General features: G+C 37.1%; 2 protein-coding genes across 14 annotated transcripts in view; one reads left to right on the top strand and one right to left on the bottom strand.

Moving 5' to 3' along the window:
- The window catches only part of IKZF2 (IKAROS family zinc finger 2), a 164112-nt gene extending 146488 nt beyond the window's left edge, over nucleotides 1–17624 (bottom strand). For 2 of the 13 annotated variants that reach the window (XM_059168132.1, XM_059168141.1), the window contains exons 1-4: nucleotides 16783–16967; nucleotides 15456–15524; nucleotides 13876–13924; nucleotides 12957–13064 (exon numbers count right to left, since the gene is read on the bottom strand). In XM_059168132.1, coding sequence (XP_059024115.1) covers nucleotides 12957–13064; nucleotides 13876–13924; nucleotides 15456–15458 — 160 coding nt within the window. In that variant the 5' untranslated portion in view covers nucleotides 15459–15524; nucleotides 16783–16967. Of the gene's footprint in view, nucleotides 1–12718; nucleotides 12906–12956; nucleotides 13065–13875; nucleotides 13925–15418; nucleotides 15729–16782; nucleotides 16972–17506 lie in introns of those variants that run through there. The other 11 variants (XM_059168134.1, XM_059168142.1, XM_059168145.1 and 8 more) reach the window with 10 other exon arrangements.
- LOC131827966 (uncharacterized) lies at nucleotides 16718–20694 on the top strand. The gene is made up of 4 exons (XM_059168889.1): nucleotides 16718–16798; nucleotides 16929–17804; nucleotides 17888–17971; nucleotides 19509–20694. Exons 1-2 carry the CDS (start codon nucleotides 16718–16720, stop codon nucleotides 17784–17786), a joined length of 939 nt encoding a protein of 312 aa, XP_059024872.1. The 3' UTR covers nucleotides 17787–17804; nucleotides 17888–17971; nucleotides 19509–20694.
- Nucleotides 20695–24349: the final 3655 nt, after the last annotated feature.

Raw genomic sequence — 24349 nt, 5'->3', positions numbered from 1 at the left:
GTCATGATCCCGGGGTCCTGGGATCGAGCCCCACATGGGGCTCTCTGCTCAGCGGGGAGCCAGCTTCCCCCCTCTCTGTCCTCTGCCTGCCTCTCTGCCTGCCTCTCTGCCTGCCTGTGATCTCTGTCTGTCAAGTAAATAAATAAAATCTTAAAAAAATAAAAAGAAATACAACCAGTTAAGGTGTCTCTCACACACAGCGTATTACACAATCACTTCTGCAAAAGATAAAAGGAATAGATGAGTCCGAAGTGGGACCATCAGTAATACCACTGTTTAGGACAGCAAGCAGCCTATTCTCGTTCTACCAACCTCCATACTGTTCGCACCGGCCCATCTCTCCGGGCGGAAACCCATAGTTCTCCAGCCCTTCTAACAGTTCACACCCATCATCAACTCTCTGCCTCTCAGATATCTGAAGAAGTAAACTTCTTTCTACTGAATCTCAGTATTTACCATTTATCTTCTACCAGAAACCATTCTCACCTCATTTCTACATCCCTCATCATTCAAACAGGTAGCTATTTTTAATTAGCTTATAAATTCAGATCTTTATTTATACTTTCTGAAAGAAGAAAAAAAGGAGGGAAATATCCTATTTTTCACTTGCCCTGTTCTCTCTGGGGGATCTAGGAACTCTAGTGGGCTTTGTGGCTTGCCCCTCACTCCTGCATTTATCAATTTTATTTTCTTTCTTCTTGAATTAGCTCTTCTGAGTTCCCTTACACTTCACACCTCTGCTCTTCCCATTCATTTGCCTCAAGTTATTTTCACAGGTCCTACTCCCATTAGCAATAAACCACAGTTGTCTTGCTAAAAAGCGGTGTATCCTTAAAAGATTTAATGTAAACATTAGCAACACTCAGTGGAGTTTTAAATTGATAAACATGAAAAAGAGATGAAGGCACTTTTTAACATAATCTTGATTATCATATACAGGGTACAAGTTCGAACTCACTCTACTCAGATTTATTTTGGTACCATAATGCTGTGTCTCCTTACCACTGCCAGAAGTACACTGATACGTACACCGTTTACAGCATCTCCTGCTATGAATGAATATCACTCATAAAAAAATGCAGAGTATATTACTTTATTTGGAAATTCCACCTTATTACAGCGATTAATACCTTCTATCCAGACTAAATTTAAAATAATATTCAAAGAGCCCATAGACACCATTTGTGTATGAGGATACCCCTGGCTTCAGTATGTATCATGAACACCGGAAATCCATTTTCATGACTCTCTATAGTATCTCTGAAATTTCAAGGATAAACCCATGTGATCAGAGCTAGGACTAGCTCTTTTACAGAAAAGCTTCTGACCTTATTTCTTTGAGAAGATGCCTGACTGAATTAGGGTGTTTTGTCATTTTTTAAAATTATGCAAGTAAAAGATCCTTTGTGAAAGATCCAAATAAAACAGAACTATTTGGGATAAATGATAAAATGCCCTGTTTACCCTCCCATACTCCAAAGTGAACTCTATCAACAGTGTGATTCTTCTTTCATGTCCTCATTCTCTGCATTCACACATCTGCACATACACAAGAGTGCACACAAGGGCACATATGTCTTCTAAAATATATATGGCACTTTCTTGTACCTAGTTGTATGAAAGCAATTTTTAGTTAAGCTTCTCTGATTTGCTGAAAAAATACTATCTCTTCAAATTTGTTACCAGCTATTGTATTCAAACTGTGAAACCAACAAAAACTACGCAAATTCATTAAAAAAATTTTATGCATATCACCTTACTATAATAATTTTGTAAAAATAATTCACTTTAAATTGTAGGGGGGTTTTGGGGGGAAGGGAGAGAAGGGTGTTTCTTTTTTGTTTGTTTTTGTTTCCAAAATACTGAATCCAAAAACTGTCATTAGGTCATTAATGTGTCATAGTTCAGACAGACAGTGCTGTGTAATTCATATTTTGAGAATTTAAAAACAGCACACAGAAAATACCTTTTTTTCTAGTTTTCAGTTATTCCAAACAAAATCTATTAACTGCTCTCAAATATTTTGTGAACATTCAGTACTATAATAGAATTCATTTCATATTTCAAAACACTATATTTGAATCACTGTTTTTAAAGTATTTGAATTTTAAAGCAATACCTAAAAATGACTAAGTTTTTACTTGTTATAATATTATCTTTTTAAACAAGGATCTTTATGAAAATGACCATGACAAAAAATATTTCATGTAGTTGCAGAAAAATGACAACCTCTTTAGAAGTCAACCAGAACTTCTTTAAGTTAATTCAGGGAAGCAGAGCAATGTGGCGTCTTAACACTGCAAAATGTGACCAAGCCCTGCATATAGATATCTTAGTAAGGAGAAAGTAGAGTTGACATAGCCAGGTGTAATAAGAACTATAACTTCCATGATAATAAGAGAGCAATGACAAAAATGTCAAAGGTGTAGACACCCAGAATGTTAATTTATTAGAACGTGACTTTACACTGATTAATTATATGCTCCTCAAAATATCTGGAGTGCATAAGAAAAGTTAATTGAAGCATTTCATTTTGTACATGCTACTAAAATTAGTTTTAAATAAGTGATAGAGAACGGATTTCAAAATTATAAGTATGTAGAATTCAATCTGTAAACTCTAAATGTGCTATCTAAAGATGATAGTAACAAAGATGATGATGGTGACTATAAAATATTCATGGAAACACTGACATTCACTTAATTCCACTGAACATGACTGTATAGAATCAGAAAACTTAAAAGCTATTTAGAATCTCAGAAATCATCTTTTGGGGGCTAATCTGAAAATTACAAAACCTTTTTTTTGAGTGAGGCATGATTAAAAACAACAGATTCCCCAAGAAAATCACAAGTTAGGATTTCAGAATTATTTCAACACCTAAAAACTAAAGTTTTCAAATTTCCTCAAATAGGTTAGAAACACATTATTTAAATACATATGTGCAATATAATCATAAGTATTTCCTTAATTCAACAAATAATGACTAGGGGCTGAAGAGACAGATAGGGCATGGTCATTTTCCTCAAAGATTCACATCTGAAAAAATTCCCTGATTAGCCTCTTTGTAATCAATGTGTGGCCCCAAAGTAAAGCTGTATGAGTAGAGGGAAGGGAGAGGAAGAGAGAGAATGTTAAGCAGGCTCCACGCCCAGGGCAGAGACTAAGCTGGATTTGGGGCTCAATCTCATGACCCTGAGATCATGACCCGAGCTGAAATCAAGAGTCAGATGCTAAACCAAGTCACCCAGGCACCCCAACAAATATTCTTAAATTCACATTCAGTAATTAAGATCACCTTCCTTATTAACTAAACTAAAATACTATAATTTTCTATAAGATCTCATTTGCTATCATCAGACTACTTCAATGATTTCATGAAACTGATGTAGTGTTTGTTTCTCTTGACCTATAATGAGGAGCACTTCTAGATCTCCAGCTAACTTAAGGTATCTTTCTTGGGTGGCAGTGCTGTTTCCCATCTTCATTTAGAACTGATTTTCAGACCACTTAAACTGCTAACCCTATCACCTATCAACATTTCTTTGAATAGAAGTTTGAATTTATGGTAATAATAGTTGGGGTATCCTTACAGGCATTATAAGGTTGCTCTTATAGGGTTAGGCTATAAAATCAACAATTAACAAATCTAAAGCAGGAATGCAAGTTAACACTAAAGAAAATTGGTTGTAACCTGATTATATGTATTAATGTTAAGTTAAAGATGAATCTGGAGGATTTAACCAAGGACGCTGAGGGGGGAAAAAATGACTTCCAGTATTCTGACTGCACGTATATTCAAGGAATCTAAATCCCTGTCCATCCAGGGGAGAAGGAATTAGACAAAGGACTTAACCATAATGATACCAAGGGTAATGCTATCTCTATTGTGATGCTGAGTATATTAGGCTCTCTTAGTGGGATGCCACTAAACTTTGAATTACATAACTCCTTTTGTTCAGATCCTTTGCTCACCAAGTGACTTTTGCTCATCACCCAAAATGATCTCAAGCCAAGTGGAGTGATCCAGATTCTCTATTAGTTGGTTGGGGTTTTTTGTTTGTTTTATTTTTATCAAGGTATAGACATAAATTGGCCTTCTGATTTTAAACACCAATTTTGTAAACTTGTTTAATGTAGGTACGTCAATCCTGAGATAGGGATCCACTCTAAGTGTGTGGCCAATCACGTTTCAGAACTTGCAAGGCTTATGGCCAAATCCTACATTATAAATTTTTTTTAATTTTTTTTTAAAGATTTTATTTATTTATTTATCTGACAGAGAGAGAGAGAGAGAGAGAGATAGCACAAGCAGGGGGAGTACTATAGGGAGAGGGAGAAGCAGACTCCCAGCTGCTACTGTCCGTGGGATCTCAGGACATGACCTGAGCAGAAGGCAGACACTTAACGGATTAACAGACTGGCCACCCAGAAACCCCTATAAAAATTTTTCTTGGGAAATGTTATTCTGTGGGAACCTATTTTAGAAATTTATTGCATTTTTCTCTCTGTATCACTGTGCATCTTCAAATTTATACACTTTTGAACACCTCTTGGTGGTAAAAGGTGAGAAGCAATCATTCATCTATAATTGATATAATTCATGGTAAGTATACCGCATTTATTTGCTTCTAAATGTAATAGGATTATTGATATCGCAAGTAAAATATGGATTCATTTGGACCCTAAAGACAACATCCTTCTCTACATATTTTTTGTGCCCCAGCATTAGCAGTGCATCACACAAAGTAACTCCTTAATAAATGTTTACTGGATCAATGATTGAAAGATGAAAAATATCTCTCTAGAGAGTTCTGAATCTCCATATACAGGAAATCTCAGATGAAGTATTTCTATCATTAACATTCTCTTGGAATTCTATGGTGTCTTATGTAACCAGCACCTACATTTTTAAGATGAAGTTCTATAATAGATATTTTGAGATAATAAATATACTAATTAGGATGTTTTTTATGTCATACTATATCACACTCTTTGTAATTTTACCCCAACAGGCACAGTATTATAAGCTTAAAAAAATCAAGTAGGTACTAAATCATTTTAAAATAATATATATCATGTATGTACATTTATCTCAAAATTTTCAAAAAAGCTCTGACAAAAGTATTAAGTATCTTGGCTATTAATGTGGCAGAAATGGCCAGCATGTAAATAACAAATCATTCCTTATATATCTTAAATTATGTATTTTTAAATAAATAGGTAGAGAATAAAGACAAATCATTATAGTAGAATCACTGGAACACATGGTATACATTAGCTTTATGATTTTTTAAAAATAAATAACCATAAAAGTTCAGATATTAAATATGCCACAAAAATTTAAAGAGAAGGGCTGCTATATTTCATTCAAAATTTGGTAAATCAATCATATCAACTAATCCAACTTCTGAGGCATAAAAGGACTCCCTTAAGCAGAGAGAGGTCACTAAAACTTATAGTCATACATTTCAATACAGAATTTTGATTTAATGGGGCAACAAGGAAAATAAAGTTACTGATCAAATGCTGGGACTTACTTAGGGAAGAATTTTTTAGAAATACTAAACAATTGTTGGGGCACCTGGGTGGTTCAGTGGGTTAAAGCCTCTGCCTTCAGCTCAGGTCATGATCTCAGGGTCCTGGGACGGAGCCCCACATTGGGTTCTCTGCTCAGTGGGGAGCCTGTTTCCTCCTCCTTCTCTCTCTGCCTGCCTCTCTGCTTACTTATGATCTCCCTCTGTCAAATAAATAAATTAAATCTTTAAAAAAAATACTAAACAATTGTTAAGGACAGTAGCAAGGTAACCAAATCACACTCTACCTAGTAAAATTTCACTAATTAGGAAAATTCACACTCTAGTCTAATCTGTCCATAAACCTGATCCTTGTCTTCTCCCAAATCCCACAGGTGATTCAGACTTTCTGGATCCAGAATCAAACTAAAGTAAATCTTCTTCTGGAAACCTCTCCAATATTTCCTATTCTCCCTGATGGAACCTACTACCATTTTATCCAATAATCTGAGGATCGTCATCACGAACTTCCTTCTCTCCTTAATCCTACTAACCAAGTCCTATCCACTTTGAGCTATGAAATATTTCCCAAATCCTTCTCTTCCTTTTTGTCCCCACTACCACTAGCTCTCACAACTCCTCACTCAACCACTCCAATAGCTGTTAAAAAATACTCCTGCCTCTAGACAGGTCCCCATCCACAACTTTTTTCCCAGCAGTACAGTCAGTGTGATCCCATAATAATCAAAAGACAGAAGTCATCTGCTTTGTTAAATCCCTTGGCTTCCTTGAAAATGAAATCTAAGTTTTCTCCTATACAAGATATTCCATTATCTTGCCCTGATTAATTGTCCAGAGTCATCTCTGGCCTCAAATCCTAGACACCAACCTCACACTCTAGAAAAACCAACCTGCTTTTATTTCACAGTATATGTGTTATTTCCCAGCTCCCATTGTGGATGTGTCCTTTATAATGAAAAAGCCCTCCACTTCTCTCCTAAATCCTATTCCTTCAATTTAAGTTTCAGCCCAACCAGCCTCTCTCTCTAGGAGGATTTCCTGAACTAGTACCACTGCATCCCCATAATAATCAGAACACTAAACATACCACAGTACAATGCCCTGCTTAAATGTCTTTCAAACTAGAGCATGAGCTCCTAGAGGACAGTGTACTTACTCACCTTTGGATTCGCCTTGCAGTGCCTGACACATTAAAGGTAGCCTATAAATTTGCTGAATTAATCAATTAAAATGATACAGCAACATGGGAAACAGCCTGAAGTGATAACTATATATTTTAAGCTTACTTCAAATTTAAAAAAAATCAATTACCCCAAAATATACAATTAACACAATCTGGCCTGCAATGTGATTAGATACCATCAAAGAAGAATTTATGGTACTACCAGAAGCATCAAGTGAGATGAAATTTTAGATGCAGACCTTCTTAGAAAGGATTGATTATAGATATGAATAGGTTTATCTACTAAGTGAACTTTTTCTTTTTTTTTTTTTTTTTTTAAAGATTTTATTTATTTATTTGAGAGAGAGACAGTGAGAGAGAACATGAGCGAGGAGGTCAGAGGGAGAAGCAGACTCCCCATGGAGCTGGGAGCCTGATGTGGGACTCGATCCCAGGACTCCAGGATCATGACCTGAGCTAAAGGCAGTCGTCCAACCAACTGAGCCACCCAGGCGCCCTAAGTGAACTTTTTCTTTTACCATTCTTAATGACTGGTATCTTTGGAGCACCAAAGGTAAGCAATGATTTTCTTTACATACAACCAAAAACATAAAACTATACTCGGGAACACTGAAACTCTATAAAAATAATTTCTAACATACTGATAAATTCCACTTCTTTGTTAACCCAAATCTTCAAAGATGTTAAATAACAGAAAGGCTTCCCTTTAATTTTTACCTAAATTATTAGAAATCCCTGTCTTTGTTCCACATAGTAAAAAAGGAAAGACCAAAAGACCTGAATTTCAAGCAGAAATAGATTTGAAAACAAACTCTTTTTATTATGAGTCATTGATCGATGATAAAGTAACTTCACTGCTCTGAGTGACAGAGGCAGTGATTCTTTCCTGGATCTAAACTTGCAACAGGAACCGTGCTCAGTATTTGGTGTGTATTACGTATGACTTAGCCCTATTCTACAGATGAGGAAACTGGAGCTCAGAGACAGGAAATAACATGCCTAAGGTCACACAGCAAGTTGATGGCAAAGCAGGAATTCTAAGACAAGCATGTATAACTCCAAAGCCCATATTTTTAACCACTTAAAATCTGTTGCTCCTGTGCGTCATTTTTCTGTATTATAAAGTGGAGTATGGACTCTCCGATCAATTTGGAGTCCACTTGGGGTTCTCCCTCTCCCTCTTCTCTCCCCACACTCTTGTGCCCCCCACCCTCCAAAATAAACAAATGAACAAACAAATAAAATCTTTAAAAAAAATGGAGTAACTACTTCCCTCACAGAGCTGTTGAGGCGACTAAGTGAAGTAACATGAATGCATCTAGATAGTGCTGGATAGTGCTGGACTTCCTATACTTACTCAATAAATTATGTTCCCTGTCCTTTTCTCACTCCACTGCTGATTAAACATTTATAGTAAGGAATCTATAGATCCTAAATACTCCTCACCTCTCTCAAAGCATAGATACTCTGAGTCTTGATTAATTCCAAAAGGAAAATATTACTAGATCAATAAATATATTGGACCGAAACAGATATAAAGGGAAGAATCAAAGAAAAACAACACATTCTACCTAATCTTATGACTACGGCCCTGCTATTGATCTTTCAGAACATCATAACATCAAAATCTATCAATATTTAAAGTTAGGAGAAAAGAGCATAGGACCCAGAGATCTCAATTCATTACAGCTTCAAGGAAGACTCCCAAAAGAATCTAACCAATCATGTTATATTAAAAAAAAAAAAAAAAAAAAAAGCACTTCCAGTGGGGAAGACAGATTTGGACAAAAACAGAGGCAATAAGGATAACACCTCTACAGTAAGTTGCCTTGTTTGTTGAAGACAGGACTTCATTCTGATGTCGAAGTCGCCTAAAAATGCCAGGAGGGGGAAATGAGGGGCAAAGAAAAATAAAGCAATTCTGCTGTGAATTCCCTGCACATACATATTTCCTTTAGTTTAATTTTGCTTTGTTTTCCTTTTGGTTCATAACCACGGTATTTCCCTTTGATAAGTGTAAAGAAATAAAATCAAACTTTCCTCTTAATTTCCCAACAAGTAAAAACTAAATGTATGTTGGGTATACACATAAACCTAAGTACAATTCAAAGCAGAGTGAATTTTTATATCAAGCCCATCTGGTGTTATATCAGGGTGTATCCCATGGAAATGCAACCAAGGGTGACTGCCAAACTAAGCTACAGAGGACAATTCAAGAAGCTGGTGAGTCCCATAATACAAATGATATTTTAAAAAGTACAAGAGAGTATCTACTTAACAAGATTATCTGCTATCACTCCACCCAAATAATAACCCTTCTTTACTTCTGTAAGACAATTTTGTCATGGGTCAGTATTGGACATGGTGGGCACCCTGAGATAATGACACTACAGCGAGATATCAGTTAAGTGATCTAACTAACCCACAAGGTAATATCACAGTTTTATGTCCCAATCCTGACAATTCCATTCTTCTGTTAGGAGACATAAAAGGCCAACTGATCTCTTCAGACCTCCATTTCTACATAAGAAAAATGGAAATTATAATATACTTCTGCTTCACTAGGCTCTAAAAATGGAAACTTGCTAAGAAAAAAAAAATGAATGTGAAGCACTCGGAAAAGAATAAACTAGATTCCCTGACCTGATTATTGGTCAGAGTCCTGTACAACTAGAATTACTACTTCTTCCAATTCCATACATGCCACCTGGCCATCAAACTGACTGGTGAATAGTATTGACTGGAAAGGTGATCCATGTAAAAACTTTTAAAGTAATAGCAACAAAATTTGTGTCACAATGTATCTTCATCCCATTAACTATCCTCAAGGAAAATTTACTCATGGCATTATAACAGTAGACGATAAAGATTAATTATAAATTTCTGAACCTGAATTTCTTAAAATAGTAAGCAGCATGTATAGACAGAATTCTGCTGTTTGAAACCGATACTGCAGCAACAATGCAAGAACTGGAACTGAGCTAACCCAGAAACATAAGGAATCACAAAGTAAGTCTCATCCAATGGGCCAAAATACAATATGGATTATTTTTATATTGTTCTGTCTGAGTTCTCTGTCTCAGATTCTTAACTTCCAGAGTCTACTTTTAAAATCACTTAACACTGTGTATTTCCAGTAGCCATCAAGGCATATACTGTCTTCCCTGACACGGAAGATTGTCAGCAGACTCAGAATGCACACTAACGATCTCAGGCAACACTGCCCATCTTCTTATCAAAGGGATATTATTCCATAATAAAAAGTCTAAAGCTCTCCAAATTCATTCTAAAACATAGGAAGTAGTTACTGTAAAGTGTTAAGATGGGTATTACCCTTTACTTTTTAAGATTTTACCTTACATGCTAAATTTTAAAACCAAAAGCTGTCAGACATTATAACATTTTTTAGTTTTTCCCCAAGTCGCCGATGCTCTTTTCCAAAGCACTGTCAAATAATGATAGCGGCTGTCATTATTTTTTATACAATAGCTGGCAGCAAGTTGTACAGACACACTTCTTCTTAGAATAGTCATCAAATAACCCAAACAAATGACTTGGACCTTGTGGTAAAACTGACCCCTTTCTAAAACGAAAATAAATGGGCTATCACAGGTTAGTGACACTTTACTACTCAGAATGTTACTTTATTAAAAAAAAAAAAAAATCAAAAGTTTTACTTCTTTTATTTTTTTTTTTTCTAAGCTGTTTTAAAATAACTTTCCCCCTCTTACACATACAGTCTTGCCCTTTCCTTGCTGTTCCTGGAGGCTATCTTATTCTATCATAAAGGTGTTCCCATTTACTTTTGGCTTGAATACTTTCAATCAAAATCACAATTCTGTTTTTGGACACAACAGCCCTTCAGGAAGTATATTTGAATATATTTTAAAAAATTCAGAAAATAAATAAGCTATTTTCATTTGATAAAGTTCAACAATGCATTTAAATGGATTTAGGAAAACCAATCATCTCAAGACACAAGTGATTTGACAGCACCCCCCCCACACACACACAAATTATTCCAAGTTACAGAAAAACATTTGAGTGAACCGATTTTAGGTCTCTTGTTCTAAGTAAGAGACAAGAGTCCCTCTTTACAACTATTTGCTTGAGCAATCTAAAATGCTGATATTCTCCTAGATCTAACAGAAAGGAAAAATGGGTATCTTCTCCATCTAACACCGAAGTGGGTAACCTAGATACTGTAAAGAGAGGCTACATAAAGGATGCAACAGACAGCTCTGAAGTGAGAGCCAAATATTTCACCTGCAACTCTTCGGAAAAGAACACGAAAATGCATACAGCTTAGCCAAAAACTGTATCAACATGGAATTGCCACAGGCTAGTAAGTTTGGGGGAAAAACAAAACAAAACTCTACGAAACATAATTTTACTCCAGTGTGAAAAGCACAGCTCTTGTTTGTTCAAATTGATCATGCCCACATTCTGCAATGTTTACTTAAAATAAATGGGTGAGCTGCTTTTTTGAAGAGTACTTGCAAAACCAGAATCAAATTCACAAGGAAAGGAGCCAATTAAAAAGCATTTTCCTGCTGATATCCTAGTGGTGGCTAGGGGATGATAGCTAGAAGTCGATGATTATTCAAAGTTTCTCAAGTTTCCAAAGCCGATAGCTAAATAGTAAGCTAAGAGAAATTTTCCTACCTATCTTTACTCTTTAGGAAATGAAACAAAAATTATCAGAGAAATAAAAATCTATTCTAACAAGGAACTAATAACATTAAATGTTAAAATATAAAAATTGTACTGCCTACACTGAAGCAGTAGTATAACTTTTGTCAAATTATAGCCAACTAGCCAAAAAATAAATTAATGCTACAAGATCCATCATAAGAGATTAACACTATAATGTAATATACATTCAGTCACTCACTATTAATTTTTCTTTCTATGTGATAAAGGAATTTTAACAACTTCCAGAATGAAATCTCCTAGGAAATACTTCCCATTAATAAAAAGAAAACTTTTATATAAGTAAATTCATATAATTCAATCAAAACGTCAAGTCAATAGCTAGAATCACTTAACATTAATGAACTACAAAATGTATTCAATAATACTTTATATACTTTTGCTTATACTTCAGAAGTCTTTACTATTTACAAAGCTAGTAGCTTTAGAATAAGCTCAAGTTTTGAGAACTATTAAGAGGGAAATGGAAAGAAAATGTGTTCTTTCTGGGTAATCAGAATTACTTGAGAATATGTTCATAGTTTAGCAGCTGATTCAGTTTCCTTTAGTTTTTCAATCTTTGTTTAAAAAAAAAGGAAAGAAACTGCCTTTCCTTCACAGATCACCCAAAGAGAAAACTTTTAAATTAAGTTATATTTACATAGAAGTCAGATGCCCTTTCTAGACAAGAATCTAACACATACAAAAGTGTAAGGGAAACACAAGATTTCAAATTATGTTTGAAGAGGAGTAACAGACCATTTGCACTTAATAACTAAACATTATAATTAAGAGAAAACCAACCAAAATCTTAATGAAGTACTTTGTCTTCTGTCACGGACAGCATACAAGTTGCTCTTTTATTACACAAAAACAATGTTTACTACATCAATGAATGATTCTTTCTCAAAAATAGTAGCCCAAACTTGTCTATTCCTGCAAGTTAAAAACATCCCTCCTAATTTACACAGCTCTTCTCTGGACAGTCTAAAACAAAACGCTTTCACTTTGTTAAAGAAATGGATTTACATCAGGTCCATAAATTTTCAATTACACTTCACTTCCAATGCTTTGGAAGAGAAATTTGCACATAGTTTAAAAAAAAAAAAAGTAACACTGCAACTCTACCACTGATGGATTAGCTTTCTACCAAGGCAACATAAAATTAATTCTTTTTTTTCTTTTTCCTCTGAAAAGTCCTTCGGAAGTGACTTGTTTCCATATTCTTTTATCCAACAACAACAACAAATCTAGTCATAAACCTGGCAAGTCACAACAATAACCAGCAAAGTCTAACATTTCTTACCTGATACAGGTAAGCACCAGCTCCCAAAAGCCACCTTGGGATAGGTCAGACTAGTAAGCAGGCTCATGTTTTATGATACTAGAATGAATAGGAATAAATCTGGGTTGTTCTTTCTTTAGCAAAATCTATGGCAGCAGCTACACCACAATAGGAGAGGACCCCAAAGACCTAACAAATTCAAGTGTGTCGCTAGAGAAATAGGAAAAAAAAAAAAAAAAAACATAAAATGAAGACTTACTGCTTGTCATGTGACCTGGTGAGGCATGCTGTCCATTGGGTGTGCTTGAGGTGAGGTCAATTGCCATATTGGAGTGCTCCCTTTCAGGTGAAAGCTCATTGTCACCTGCTTTCACAAAATAAAATCTTTTGGTCTCTGTTCATTGTCACGTAAAATCTAATTACCAACTTTGCTTCATACATGCAGAGGCATGCATAGCCTTGAAATGTCAATGTTACATATTTTCCCCTTCAAAGAACTATAATTTAGAAATATATAGCAAATGAATGAAATAATGAAAAACCATGACCAGCCCACAAAAAAAAAAAAAAAATACAAAATCTGATTATCACAATAATCTTAACTGTAAAATAAGGGCAATTGGAAGAGTTGATTTCTAAAGTATTTTTCTGTTGAAAAAAAACAAGTTTTCTTTTAACATATAATTTAACCATTAAGCACAGAGTATTTAGAGTGAGCATTTTCCAAAACGCTATCAGAGAGCTGGATGTTTAAAAGAAAAGTTGGCTAAGGAAAAAAAAAGGTCAGCCTCAGGAGCTTTTACATTATGTGTCAGAAAAATTAGGTTACAGAGTAGTAAATATTCGGTACACGCCATATTAGTAGACATATATGTAACCTGACTTATTCTAAACTGAGAGTAAAGTAAATGAAAAAAACTCCAGTGCAAAAGTGTTGATCTGCTAAGCAACTTACTACACTGGCCAACATACTATCATCAATAGAGAGTTAGGTATATTCCTGTATTTCCTTCATTTTGGCTCTATGCTATTATTTTCTCAAATTCATTTAAAGGTGAAATTGTGAACAGACAAAATAAAAGTATAGAATTCTTGATGAAAACATAATTCAGAAATAAAATACAGGTAACAAATGTAATTTTATTACCAATAACAAATTAATGAAAATGAATACTTACACGTTATATAGCCATCAATAGCCTCTGTTTCCATAGTCAAAGTGCAGTGCTGCAATACAAAAGATGATATCCTTAACACAATGATTCCTTTCAGTATCTGCCATTAAATGCTTAACTTATTTGAAGCTCCAAGCGGTTAGCCCATGTTGCTGCTCCTGCAACCTGGGCCCAAGAAACATACTACAGTGTACTGTATGTGCTCATCTGCAAGTCACTGAACTCTTTCTGCAAATGATCTGATTCCTGCTGGAGATAGGATAGGAAAGATAAGTGTGCTGTGAGATGGGCTGTAGCGAGAAAGGAATAACTCTCTTAATCAGAATTTACTTGAAGAAAAAATAGTGAGGGTACACCCCAAATGTGCCAGCTTTCACTGGGATTTAAGTATTTTACCATTCACTACTCCCCACAATCACACTGCAGTTTGAGGACTTCCCTGGTATACAGATAGCTCTATTCACAATTGTTGCAAGTTGGTTCATCATGTTCTAATAGGGAGGGGGGAGGACAAACAAACATAAGAAAACAAAACAAAACAAAAATTTGGTGCCCCAGTGTGTCTTGAAAGTCTTTGCAGCAGTCGCCCTACTCCCAGACTTGTATTGACATTTTAGCCTACACGAAGTTCTGTGTAAGCACCTGTTCAATGTAACCTTAATTTCCTGCCAGACCAAGGTTGGATACAAATGCCAAACCAAGTTAATACATTCTGACTTTTTAAATTTCATAAACTTTTTGCTCTTAGAAAGGGAATCACTTTTGTAAAGTTTGGGGAATTATTTTCATGCACCAATGACACAAAACAAGTACTTAATTCTCAGAAACAAAAGTAAATTGTATGAGATGACACCCCCTAGCTTTGATTTCACATAATGAAAAGATCGATAAGCTAACTGTATTCTTTGAAGGAAAAAGTTTAAAGAACTGACATGTCCTGAGGAGATTTTTACTTATTTTTTTTTTCCTTTGGCCCTGGTCCTTTTTGCCTTTAGTTTCAAAACTCTCACTGCACCAGCAGCTAAATTATTCACAATGAGCCATTTCTGTATTGATCGCCAAGTATATTTAGCCCTGGCTCCTGGAATTTCTCCATTACTTACTGGAAAACAGGCAGCTTCACTTCTTGTCTCCAAAACCACTTCCCTTCTCCCTCCCCTCCCCTTCTTCACCACCACCCTCCCCACCCCCCCAAAAAAACTTTTGTTTCTTTCTTTATGGAATAATCAGATCAAATTCCCAACTCAGTCTCTACATAGCACTTAAATTTCAACCTGCTGTACAGTTACCAAATTCTTTCAAATTATGATTACATAAGGCTTTCAAGAAAGGCATCCGTAAAGTTTAAAAGGGGGGCAGTTTCTTCGGATATTTTACAAATGAGTTTATCTCTTTAAAAATGTACACATTTAACACACACATATTAAAAAGAAAGAAACGTCAGGAAGAAGCGAAAGAAGTCTGCCCCATCAATGAAATGGTTATTAACCCTCAGAGAAGGAAAGAAAGAAAAAGAAAAGGAGAAAGAGAAACGAAATGTACATACAAAAGAAATTGTCCTTTGATTAAAAAAGATTCATCACCATTTCCAGCTCTGTCGGGAGATCTCAGCTTCTTCTAACCCCTTTCAAAGAGGAGGTGACAATGTCGGGCTGAAGATAAACGGAGAGAGAAAGAAAGAAGTTTTTTGTGTTTCCCCCTTCTCTCTTTCCCTCCCTTGCCCCTCCAAGCCAAGCCCCCTGCAGAGTTCAAGGCGAGGAGGAAGGAAAAGCACTTTACAGGTGGGTCATTCCGAGCCCAAATCCTGCAAACAGATCGGCTGATAAACAAAACCAAGAAATGAGAGAGAGGGAACACCCCCCTCTCCTCCTCCTCCTCCTCCTCCTCCTCCTCCTTCTACCCCTCCCCCTCGTCCCTTTGGGATGGTCTAGTAGGAAAAGTCACTCAGGAATGGCACCACGTACTTTCAGGAAAGAGGAAAAAAAGGGGGGGGGGGCAGAGAGAGAGAGAGGTCAGTCAGTGCTACAGCAATGCGATTAACAAGAAGAGAAAAAACTTGATCCACCGGTTCCTTAAGAATCGACCAAAAGCTAAGACAAGAAAACTGAAAGAAAAGGTGGGGGGGGGGGGGTAAGAGGGGAGGGACAGTCGGGCAGAATCCAGCGAGGAACCTAGGCCAACTTCACAGGACTCTTTTTCGCCCTTGGCCAAAAAAAAAAAAAAAAAAAAGAAAGAAAGAAAGAAAGAAAGAAAGAAAGAGAAAGGAAGAAAAGGTAAAAGAAAGAAAAAAGAAAGAAAGAAAAGAAAAAAATAATAAATCTTAATTCCATCTCTTTCGCCCATACTAGAACCTGTCAAAGTGATTTAACTGCTGCCTTTTTACATGTGTCATACCAGGTTTTTCGCTTTTTAAAAAAATCCAACAAGGATCTGAATATTACCTTCTACCAGGACAGCTACAATTTATTCCAAGCTACCCAATCTTTCTTGGAATTCAAGTTAAAACAAAGCAAAACAAGTCAAAATCCATGACAGCTACAGAGATGAGAACTGATTAATCGATTAACAGCCCCGAAACACATTACGAGGAGGGGACGATAAATTAAGGCAGAGGACATCATCTTCAACCCGATTCCCTGAGCGTCCTTTACAGAAATCATTATCCTAATCATAACCACAATCCATCCCGCCCAGAGAAAAATATCTACATTATTATTATTACTGGTTAACAGCAACAAGTCATTTGATCACATCACAGTGCAAAACGAGATGCTATATAATTACACTTAACTTTGAAAACACTCCCCCCCTTTGCAAATCAGATACACATATTTATATATAATCTATGAATCCGAAGACAAATAAAACAAGAGCTGTTCTTCACCACGCAAAAGCCAAGCGGAGATTTACCTCAGCAGTGCATGCAGTAAAATAATCCCATCACCCTTTTGTTTGTGTTTACTGTTAGTGTATCCTCTCTCTTTCTTTCTTTCCTGTGCCTAACGTGTGTTTGTGCACTGCAGTTGGTGGTGGAAACTAAGGCAGTGGATCTGTAGCTAAGGGTAATCCTGTTTTTACTTCCTCCATCTTCAGCGAGGAGCAGGGTTAGCCCGGGACAGCTGGTCAAACCCCGAGAAACCGATCCGCCGGAGCCCGAGCACATCTCCCCCGCCGGCCGGGCTCGCGCAGACGCCCGCGGGCGGAGGGCGGGCTGTCGACGGCGGCGGGCGGCGGGCGGCGGGCGGCGGGGCCCGCAGCGCGGGCAGGCGGACGTGCGCGCGCGCGCGTGTGTGCGCGTGTGTGCGGGGCCTGGGTGCCTGAGCCTGTGCGTGTGTGTGTCTGTGTGTGTCTGTGTGCGCGCGTGTGCGCGCGGGTTGGCGAGGGCGCGTGTGCGCGTGTCTGCGCTCTGGGCCGCTCGGCGCGCTCGGCAATCGATTACAGGACAAGTGCTGCCCGGCGGCTCCGCGACGCGCGCACTCCCTCGCGCCCACCCGCGCGCCCGGCCGCGTCGTCCCCGGCCCTGCGGCCCCCCAGACGGCAGACCCCGCCCCCAAGGGGGGGGACCAGGTAACCTGCTTCCGAGACTGCCATGGCGACACCCCACCCGCTCCCCCCAAGTCTCAATCAATCTCACGTTTTCTGCCGGCTGGGAAGGAAGGATTGGAGCGGTGAAGGGAGGTTCATTTCGGCCGCTTGAAGTTTTCTTTCCAACTGGGATTTGTGGCGAGGCCGGGCGGAGGGAGCGGGACGACGACCCGGGCGCCCGACGCGGAGCTCAGGCATCGGCGTCCTGGCCGGAGCCGGGGTGTGCGCCTGGACCCACCCACTCAGGCTTCGCAATAAACTGTGCAGTGCAATTCAGAAAACGGCACCGGGGAGTCCAGGACGCGAATCAGGATGAATTGAGGGAATGAATTGAGAAGGAAATTCAGGTCTGAGATGAAGCTCAACTATTTTGAAAGTGCTTTGCAGTGCAAGTTTAAAATTAGAGTGTTGACTTGCTTTTACTCCCCAGGGCTTGTGCCGCATTCACCAAAGTCAAAGGAGCGGGTGAGGGTCCAAAAAGTTGGTCCGGGGGAAGTGTCGCCGTCACTACCAGGTACAGCCCAGCTTTTTTATTTGGGAAAATCGTCTGTGGATCGTCATGGAAAAAAAAAAAAAGCAAATGCATATTTCGTCTACAAATAGTAGCATTGAGCATTTAACTTGACCACATTTGCAAAAAGAGGGAATAGAGGCTTCTATAATTAAAGGGAAAAGGAAAATGAAAGGAGCTGAAAATACTGAACTGTGTAGTCTGGGTGGCTTAAGTTTGAAAACACATGAAATTATCAGGACTGCCAAACAGCATTTCTGAGAAACCATATCACAGATTGTGAAGAAAATCAATGCCGAAAGAGTTAGGAGGAGGCTTCGTACTCCTACTCCTTTCAAGAATCCCAAAAATAGTTGCTGAGTTTTGGGTTGGGTTTTTTTTTTTTTTTTCACCCCTGCTGTGGAAAGAGAAATGCTACACTGAAAATAAAATCATCAACTATATCTTAAACACTAGTCTGTGGGTCTATAAAATTTTGGACCGTGTCTTTTCTTTGGATTTTGGGGTGGGGAAGGAATTCATTCACATTAATAAACACCGAATAATGGATACCATGGGACTTGGGTAATAACTATATGTAAGTTGTATAATGAATTACTTAAGCGTTTATTTCATGCATTGTATTTTTTAAAAACTACAAATAGGCTCATTTTTAAATTATGGAAAATGAAAGTTGGTGCCATAGTGCAAACAAGATTAATCAATTTTCATTGGAGAACAAATCATTTGGACTTAGATCAGCAAGAACAACTTTATGGCAGTTTTAAGTAAAATTGCAAGTCCTGTGACTTATATGTTTTTTCTCCCCTATGAATTATATATTTGTAAGGCAGATTTTTGTGGGTTTTTTTTTTTTTAAGCCTAACTTATCTAAATAGAATTAATTTTCCTGAAGTCATTTTTGGAAAAGACTGAAATTAGAATTCCACAAGTCATTCTGATCATCCCAGTAGATAGCAAGGGTTTTAATCTTAAATTATCTTAGAAAATTGGAATGTTCGTTCTATATAAATTACCAATATATAAGGGGAAACTTAACTTCCCTGAATTGCCACAACTCCTTCCTAAAAATTAAGCCTGCGTTTAGGTATCTGCAAAGTAATGGAGGTCCTTGGAGAAGATGAATTAAAACATATTCAAAATTATGATGAAATATCTGGATATTTTAAGCAGCCTAACTGCTAGTAAAAGAGGATCCATTGTGAAGTCTTAAGGAACCATCCTCAAATTTCCCAAAGCTACCAGAGCTGGAATAGCCCTTACCCTTAGCTGGTTGGAGCTTAATTTAGCTCCCTTGAAAGCCTATCCTTTTCATGAGTTACTTTCATTGGCTCCAGAATCACCAGAGGCACACACTCTCCCTCTAGTGGCTAAGCATTCAGACACTTTACATTTGGTGGCCAAGAATGGGGGATTTAGGCAGGAGTAAATAGCTCCCAAATTTTAGAAAGGCAAAGATCATATAACCACTTTTGAGAATTAGACCATTTGGGGAAATTTTCCCTGTTTTTAACATCTTATGTTTCTTTCTCATTTGCAGATCATGGTATGTCCAACTCACCCCAAAGAAGTCAAGGTTATGTTTACATACTAAACCAGGGGTTCTATTTCATCCTCTGCAGTCGAATAATCCTGGCTCTGAGACTCACAATTGTACATGTAGAAAGGAACCTTTGTATAAACTTTAGTAATTCACTGCGTTCACAGTTTTTCTCTACAGTATTTTTATAGTGGTTAGAGGATGTATTTATTTCCATCCTTTGCTGTAACTACTCTACACACATTTTAAAAGTACGTATATGGTTATACTATGAGTAAAAATGTATCACTAGGGAAGTGCAGTACCATATAAATATTCACTTTGGGGGATTAGCGAGGCGGTGGGAGAAAACATACCCACACCCACCATTTTTCAAATAGCTGCTTCTTTCTCATTTCTTTTTGTCCCATCCCACCGAAACTGTGCCTACCCAGCGCCAACCCTTATCTTAGCTTTTTGCACATTTCTTTCATTATACAACTTGTAAATTTTTTTATTTGTTGAGATTTAAAAGAAAATATGTCTCCCCCCCCAACTAGAATGTCATCTTTTTAAGAGCAGAGATTATGTCTGTCCTGCTAACAATTGTTTTCTCAGAACTAGCACAGTGTTTGGCACATCAGTCCTCAATAAACTTTTACTAAATGGATGAATGTAGAGCTAATCACATATTCACCTAGCTTTGTGTGTTAAACTGTTTTTAAGGGACAAAAAGTGTAGGATAACAAAGATATATTCTAATTCCATAAAGATTTTGGTCAAGTCTTGACTCATGAGTAATGTTACCAACATCATTAACAGGTCAACTCTCTGGCTTATGTTCATGTGAAGAATGTGAATACGTTCATAGATAATATAACTTTTATAAATATAAAGAGAAAGAGGGGTTAAAATTGCGTATCAAATATAATTTTGTGTAAAATGCCTTTATGTTACCGCTCTGTTTCATAAACAAATTATTTCATGTTAATGCCTGGTAATTTATAAACTAGGTTCACAAAGAATGCAACAATTTATTCTGTAATTGCTAAATGCAATTAGCAAAAGAAACTTTTTAAAAGGCAGTGTAGGTAAAAGGTACATTATGAAGTATTTGTTTTCGTTCGATGGCATGTTTCATCTGTGTTAGATTTAAAATCCCTAGTACCTTTTAAAGAAATTTTAATAACAGGGAATTTAACAAAAATTTGTTCAAAGAATTCATTCCATGTTTTTAACTTTTGATTTTTGTTTTTCACAGAGGGCAAGAGGGAACATTCTAAACATTGTAATACTTTCCTAATATTAAAAGAGAAATTTTTGGAAATTAATTATATATTAATTATTTTTATTTAGATGTCTTTGTTGTGCAGATATAGAACATAATCACCCAAAGTAGGTTCCCTAGAGTAACTTGAATCTCTGAAAAAGTTAAAATTAACAAGCACACAGGCACAGTGTTTTAAAACTGATTGCTTGTTTTATTTTTGTCAGGTGTTGTTCTCTTTGAAGTGGTGTACTCTTTTAAGCGGGATATGGAACAATGGTCTCATATTCTCCTGTCGACCTAGATTGGCACTATGAAGAAACAAGTAAGCCAGAAATAGAACCATAATTTCAAAGAAAACATTTGAAGATACCAAATCCAGTTCATATGTAAGGTATACTAATACCTCCCTGAGTACACTGGGAAGCTGGGGTCTGTCTGTGTGGCATGTAAGTCCCACAAGGTTAGGGTCTTCTCATTGCATCCACACTGAACAGTAGTTTCTTTTAACAATTCTTAAGAGTGTCACTTTGCAAGTAGAGATAAGGCTCTTGTATAAATACCCATGTCCCTAGAAAAGGTAACTTTATGACTTAAATTCACACTTTGATAGAATAATATCAGATTTCTTCTAGAGAGTATGTTTTGATGTAGAGCAGAAGATAAGCTATCTCTATCCCAAATGAGAATTATAAATTGTGGGAGTTAAACTTAGACCAAGGGGGTGAGGACTGAAGAAGTTTCTGAATAAAAAATGAAAGAACACACTTTTAAAGATTCCATCAAAATATATCAGAGTTGGGGTGCCTGGGTGGCTCAGTGGGTTAAGCCGCTGCCTTCGGTTCAGGTCATGATCTCAGGGTCCTGGGATCAAGCCCCGCATCAGACTCTCTGCTCAGCAGGGAGCCTGCTTCCTCCTCATTCGATGCCTGCCTCTCTGCCTGCTTGTGATCTCTCTCTGTCAAATAAATAAATAAAAAATCTTCAAAAAAAAAAAAAAAAGAAGAATATATCAGAGTTGCTTTAGAATGCAGATGTGTGGGCACCTGGGAGGCTCAGTGGGATAAGCCTCTGCCTTCTGCTCTGGTCATGATCACAGGGTCCTGGGATGGAGCCCTGCATCGGGCTCTCTGCTCAGTAGGGAGCCTGCCCCCCTCCACCCCCGCCTGCCTCTCTGCCTACTTGTGATCTCTGTCTGTAAAATAAATAAATAAAATCTTTTTTTTTTTTAAGTGCAGATGTGTTCAGCATTTGAGGAAATGAATTCTATTAGTGCAAAAATCAAGGAACTTTGAGGCAGGTCAAGGGTAGATAGCGGATTCTCAAAAAATAACTCTAAAAGGCATTGAGGAGAACATTCTTCTAAAACACCCTAAAATTTATGAACACAAAAAAGTATAATGAGGTTATTGAACTCTCCAATAAAATGTTAGCACAAGAGAAGAAAAAGACTATTCAACTTTGAAGACATAGCTTTCAAATAGAAAGGATAATAATAATTGCCTACTGAGCATTAATTTAGATACAAAATATTAAACACCCTCTGGGGATAGGAGTTTAACTTTGGAATTGGTAAGTGAAATTAGGGCATGTTAGTCTAAAGAGCTATAATACCAAAAGATTCTGCTAGAGATATCCATAGTCTAAAGCAGATGACAGGTTACATCTCAAGGGAAAGACTTGGTAGCTTAACCAGTGCCAATAGGAGTGTGATCCTGTTTTATTTTGTTTCTTTTTTTAATCCTGTGAAAAGCCCATGGAATACATGTCCAGTTTTTGTGAAAAGTCTCAACTCATTGTAAACCAAAATTGTTTCACAGTATAGCCGAGTCTAATCACATGGTTAAACAATCCTATGTAGACTGAAGAAAATAGAAGAGCACATTACCAACAAGAAAGTGAAGCAAAGAATCCTGGGATTCAATCTCCCCCCTTTTTATGGCCAGATGGTGACAACCTAGGGAATTAAAAGCCACACAGGGATAAAAATGGGGAGCCATTTCCTGCCTGATAACTCTGAAAGACGGCTGTGGTTTGGAAGAGGGAAATTAATCAAAGAAAGGTCATTTACAGGTAGTAAAGTCAAATGTCACCTCCCCCAATTCTCATGACTTGTGGTTTAGAGAAAGGTTAGCTTAATATAGAGGTTAGTGTGGCATTCTGAACTGTCTCAAGACGTGATATATGAAGATGAGAATATCACCATCAGTTCTCCTCCCCCAACAGCTATGTTCAGGCTTCAAAAAGATATTTAAAACTTGACGTCATAGTGAAGTACTAGACACCTGGGAAAGTCCCACTTAAATAGACTACGGATATCATCAAAAGTCCTATAAACCACATTCCAGAAACAGCCTTATTGAAGGACTATGTTTTTGAAATATATCAGTTTTTAGAAATCCTTATGCAGAATCTATAGCGCTTTAGATTGGTGGTATAACTGACTTTAATGTAGTATCATCAGTGGGATGAGCTATATACCATCATTACCATTATAGGCTTTTACTTTACGCCAAGCATCATGGTAAGCATGTTACATTCATCCTCATTTAAGAGAGAATATTAACCCCAATCTTCACATGAAAAAAATTCAAGTGTGGATACATTATTATCTTTTCAGAATAGCATAATGTCAGAGCTGGACTCAGAAACATGTCTTAAATTCTAAAAAGCCCCTAATAATAACCACCGTGATGTATTTAGCAATCAAACAGAACTGTTGCTGCAGTTAACTCGAGCCCTTTGGGTAACTGCTGTCCAATATTGAACCACTTGGTAGAAAACCCAAATGTCCACGATGTTCTTAGAAGTTTATTCAAATGTGGTATCCACATAGAACACTACCAGATCCAACATGACCTATTTGACATCTAACACTTTAACATCAGATATCCATTGAGATACCTTCTTCCTTGAGCTCTTCTGAACAAGTGAATGCCATGAGAGAACCACTGAGAGTGAATTAAAAGGTAACCACCCCATAAAGAATTGAGTATCAATTAATGGTGACAAAGAGATATAGACAAGATCTTAACTTTAAATTCTGGATCACCAAGCATGTTTGCACTTTTCTTTCAAAGGGATTGCTTCTGGTTCATTGCTCCCAAAAACATAAGCATCACGCTCCTTCCTTTTGTAGACTTGATTCACCTATGTGTGCAAAGAATGAATGACTCAATTTGTGTAGTGAACATTGTGATTTTAAATGGTTATGGTATTCTTAAATGACATTTTGAATTCAAGAACCAGATTTTTTTTTTTCTAGTGGAGAGCAACTCTCAGTTTATAGTAAAGGTCAATTTGAACATTTTGCTAAGATCCATTAAACAAAGCCTATGAGATTAGGATTTTTCTCTGTTTTAATTTACAAATTGAGTACTGGAATAGAGATATAAAACTATACTGTTTTAATTCGGTTTTTCTATCCCACTTCGCATAGGTAAAAGGAGTTACATATCTGTTCTCTCATAGCAGGGTTTTTTTTTTTCTAAAAACAAAAAGAAATAATACCTTTATTTGATAACAGATATACTATTTATGAAGGAAGCTGATTGGTGGCTTTGGGGGAAATTTGTTTCAGTACATTTTGAATGAC

This window comes from Mustela lutreola, chromosome 3, assembly GCF_030435805.1.
Source record: "Mustela lutreola isolate mMusLut2 chromosome 3, mMusLut2.pri, whole genome shotgun sequence".
NCBI classification, from domain to species: Eukaryota; Metazoa; Chordata; class Mammalia; order Carnivora; family Mustelidae; genus Mustela; species Mustela lutreola.
The sequence above is the reverse complement of the archived record's forward strand: the minus strand, read 5'-3'. Positions and strand labels throughout refer to the sequence as shown.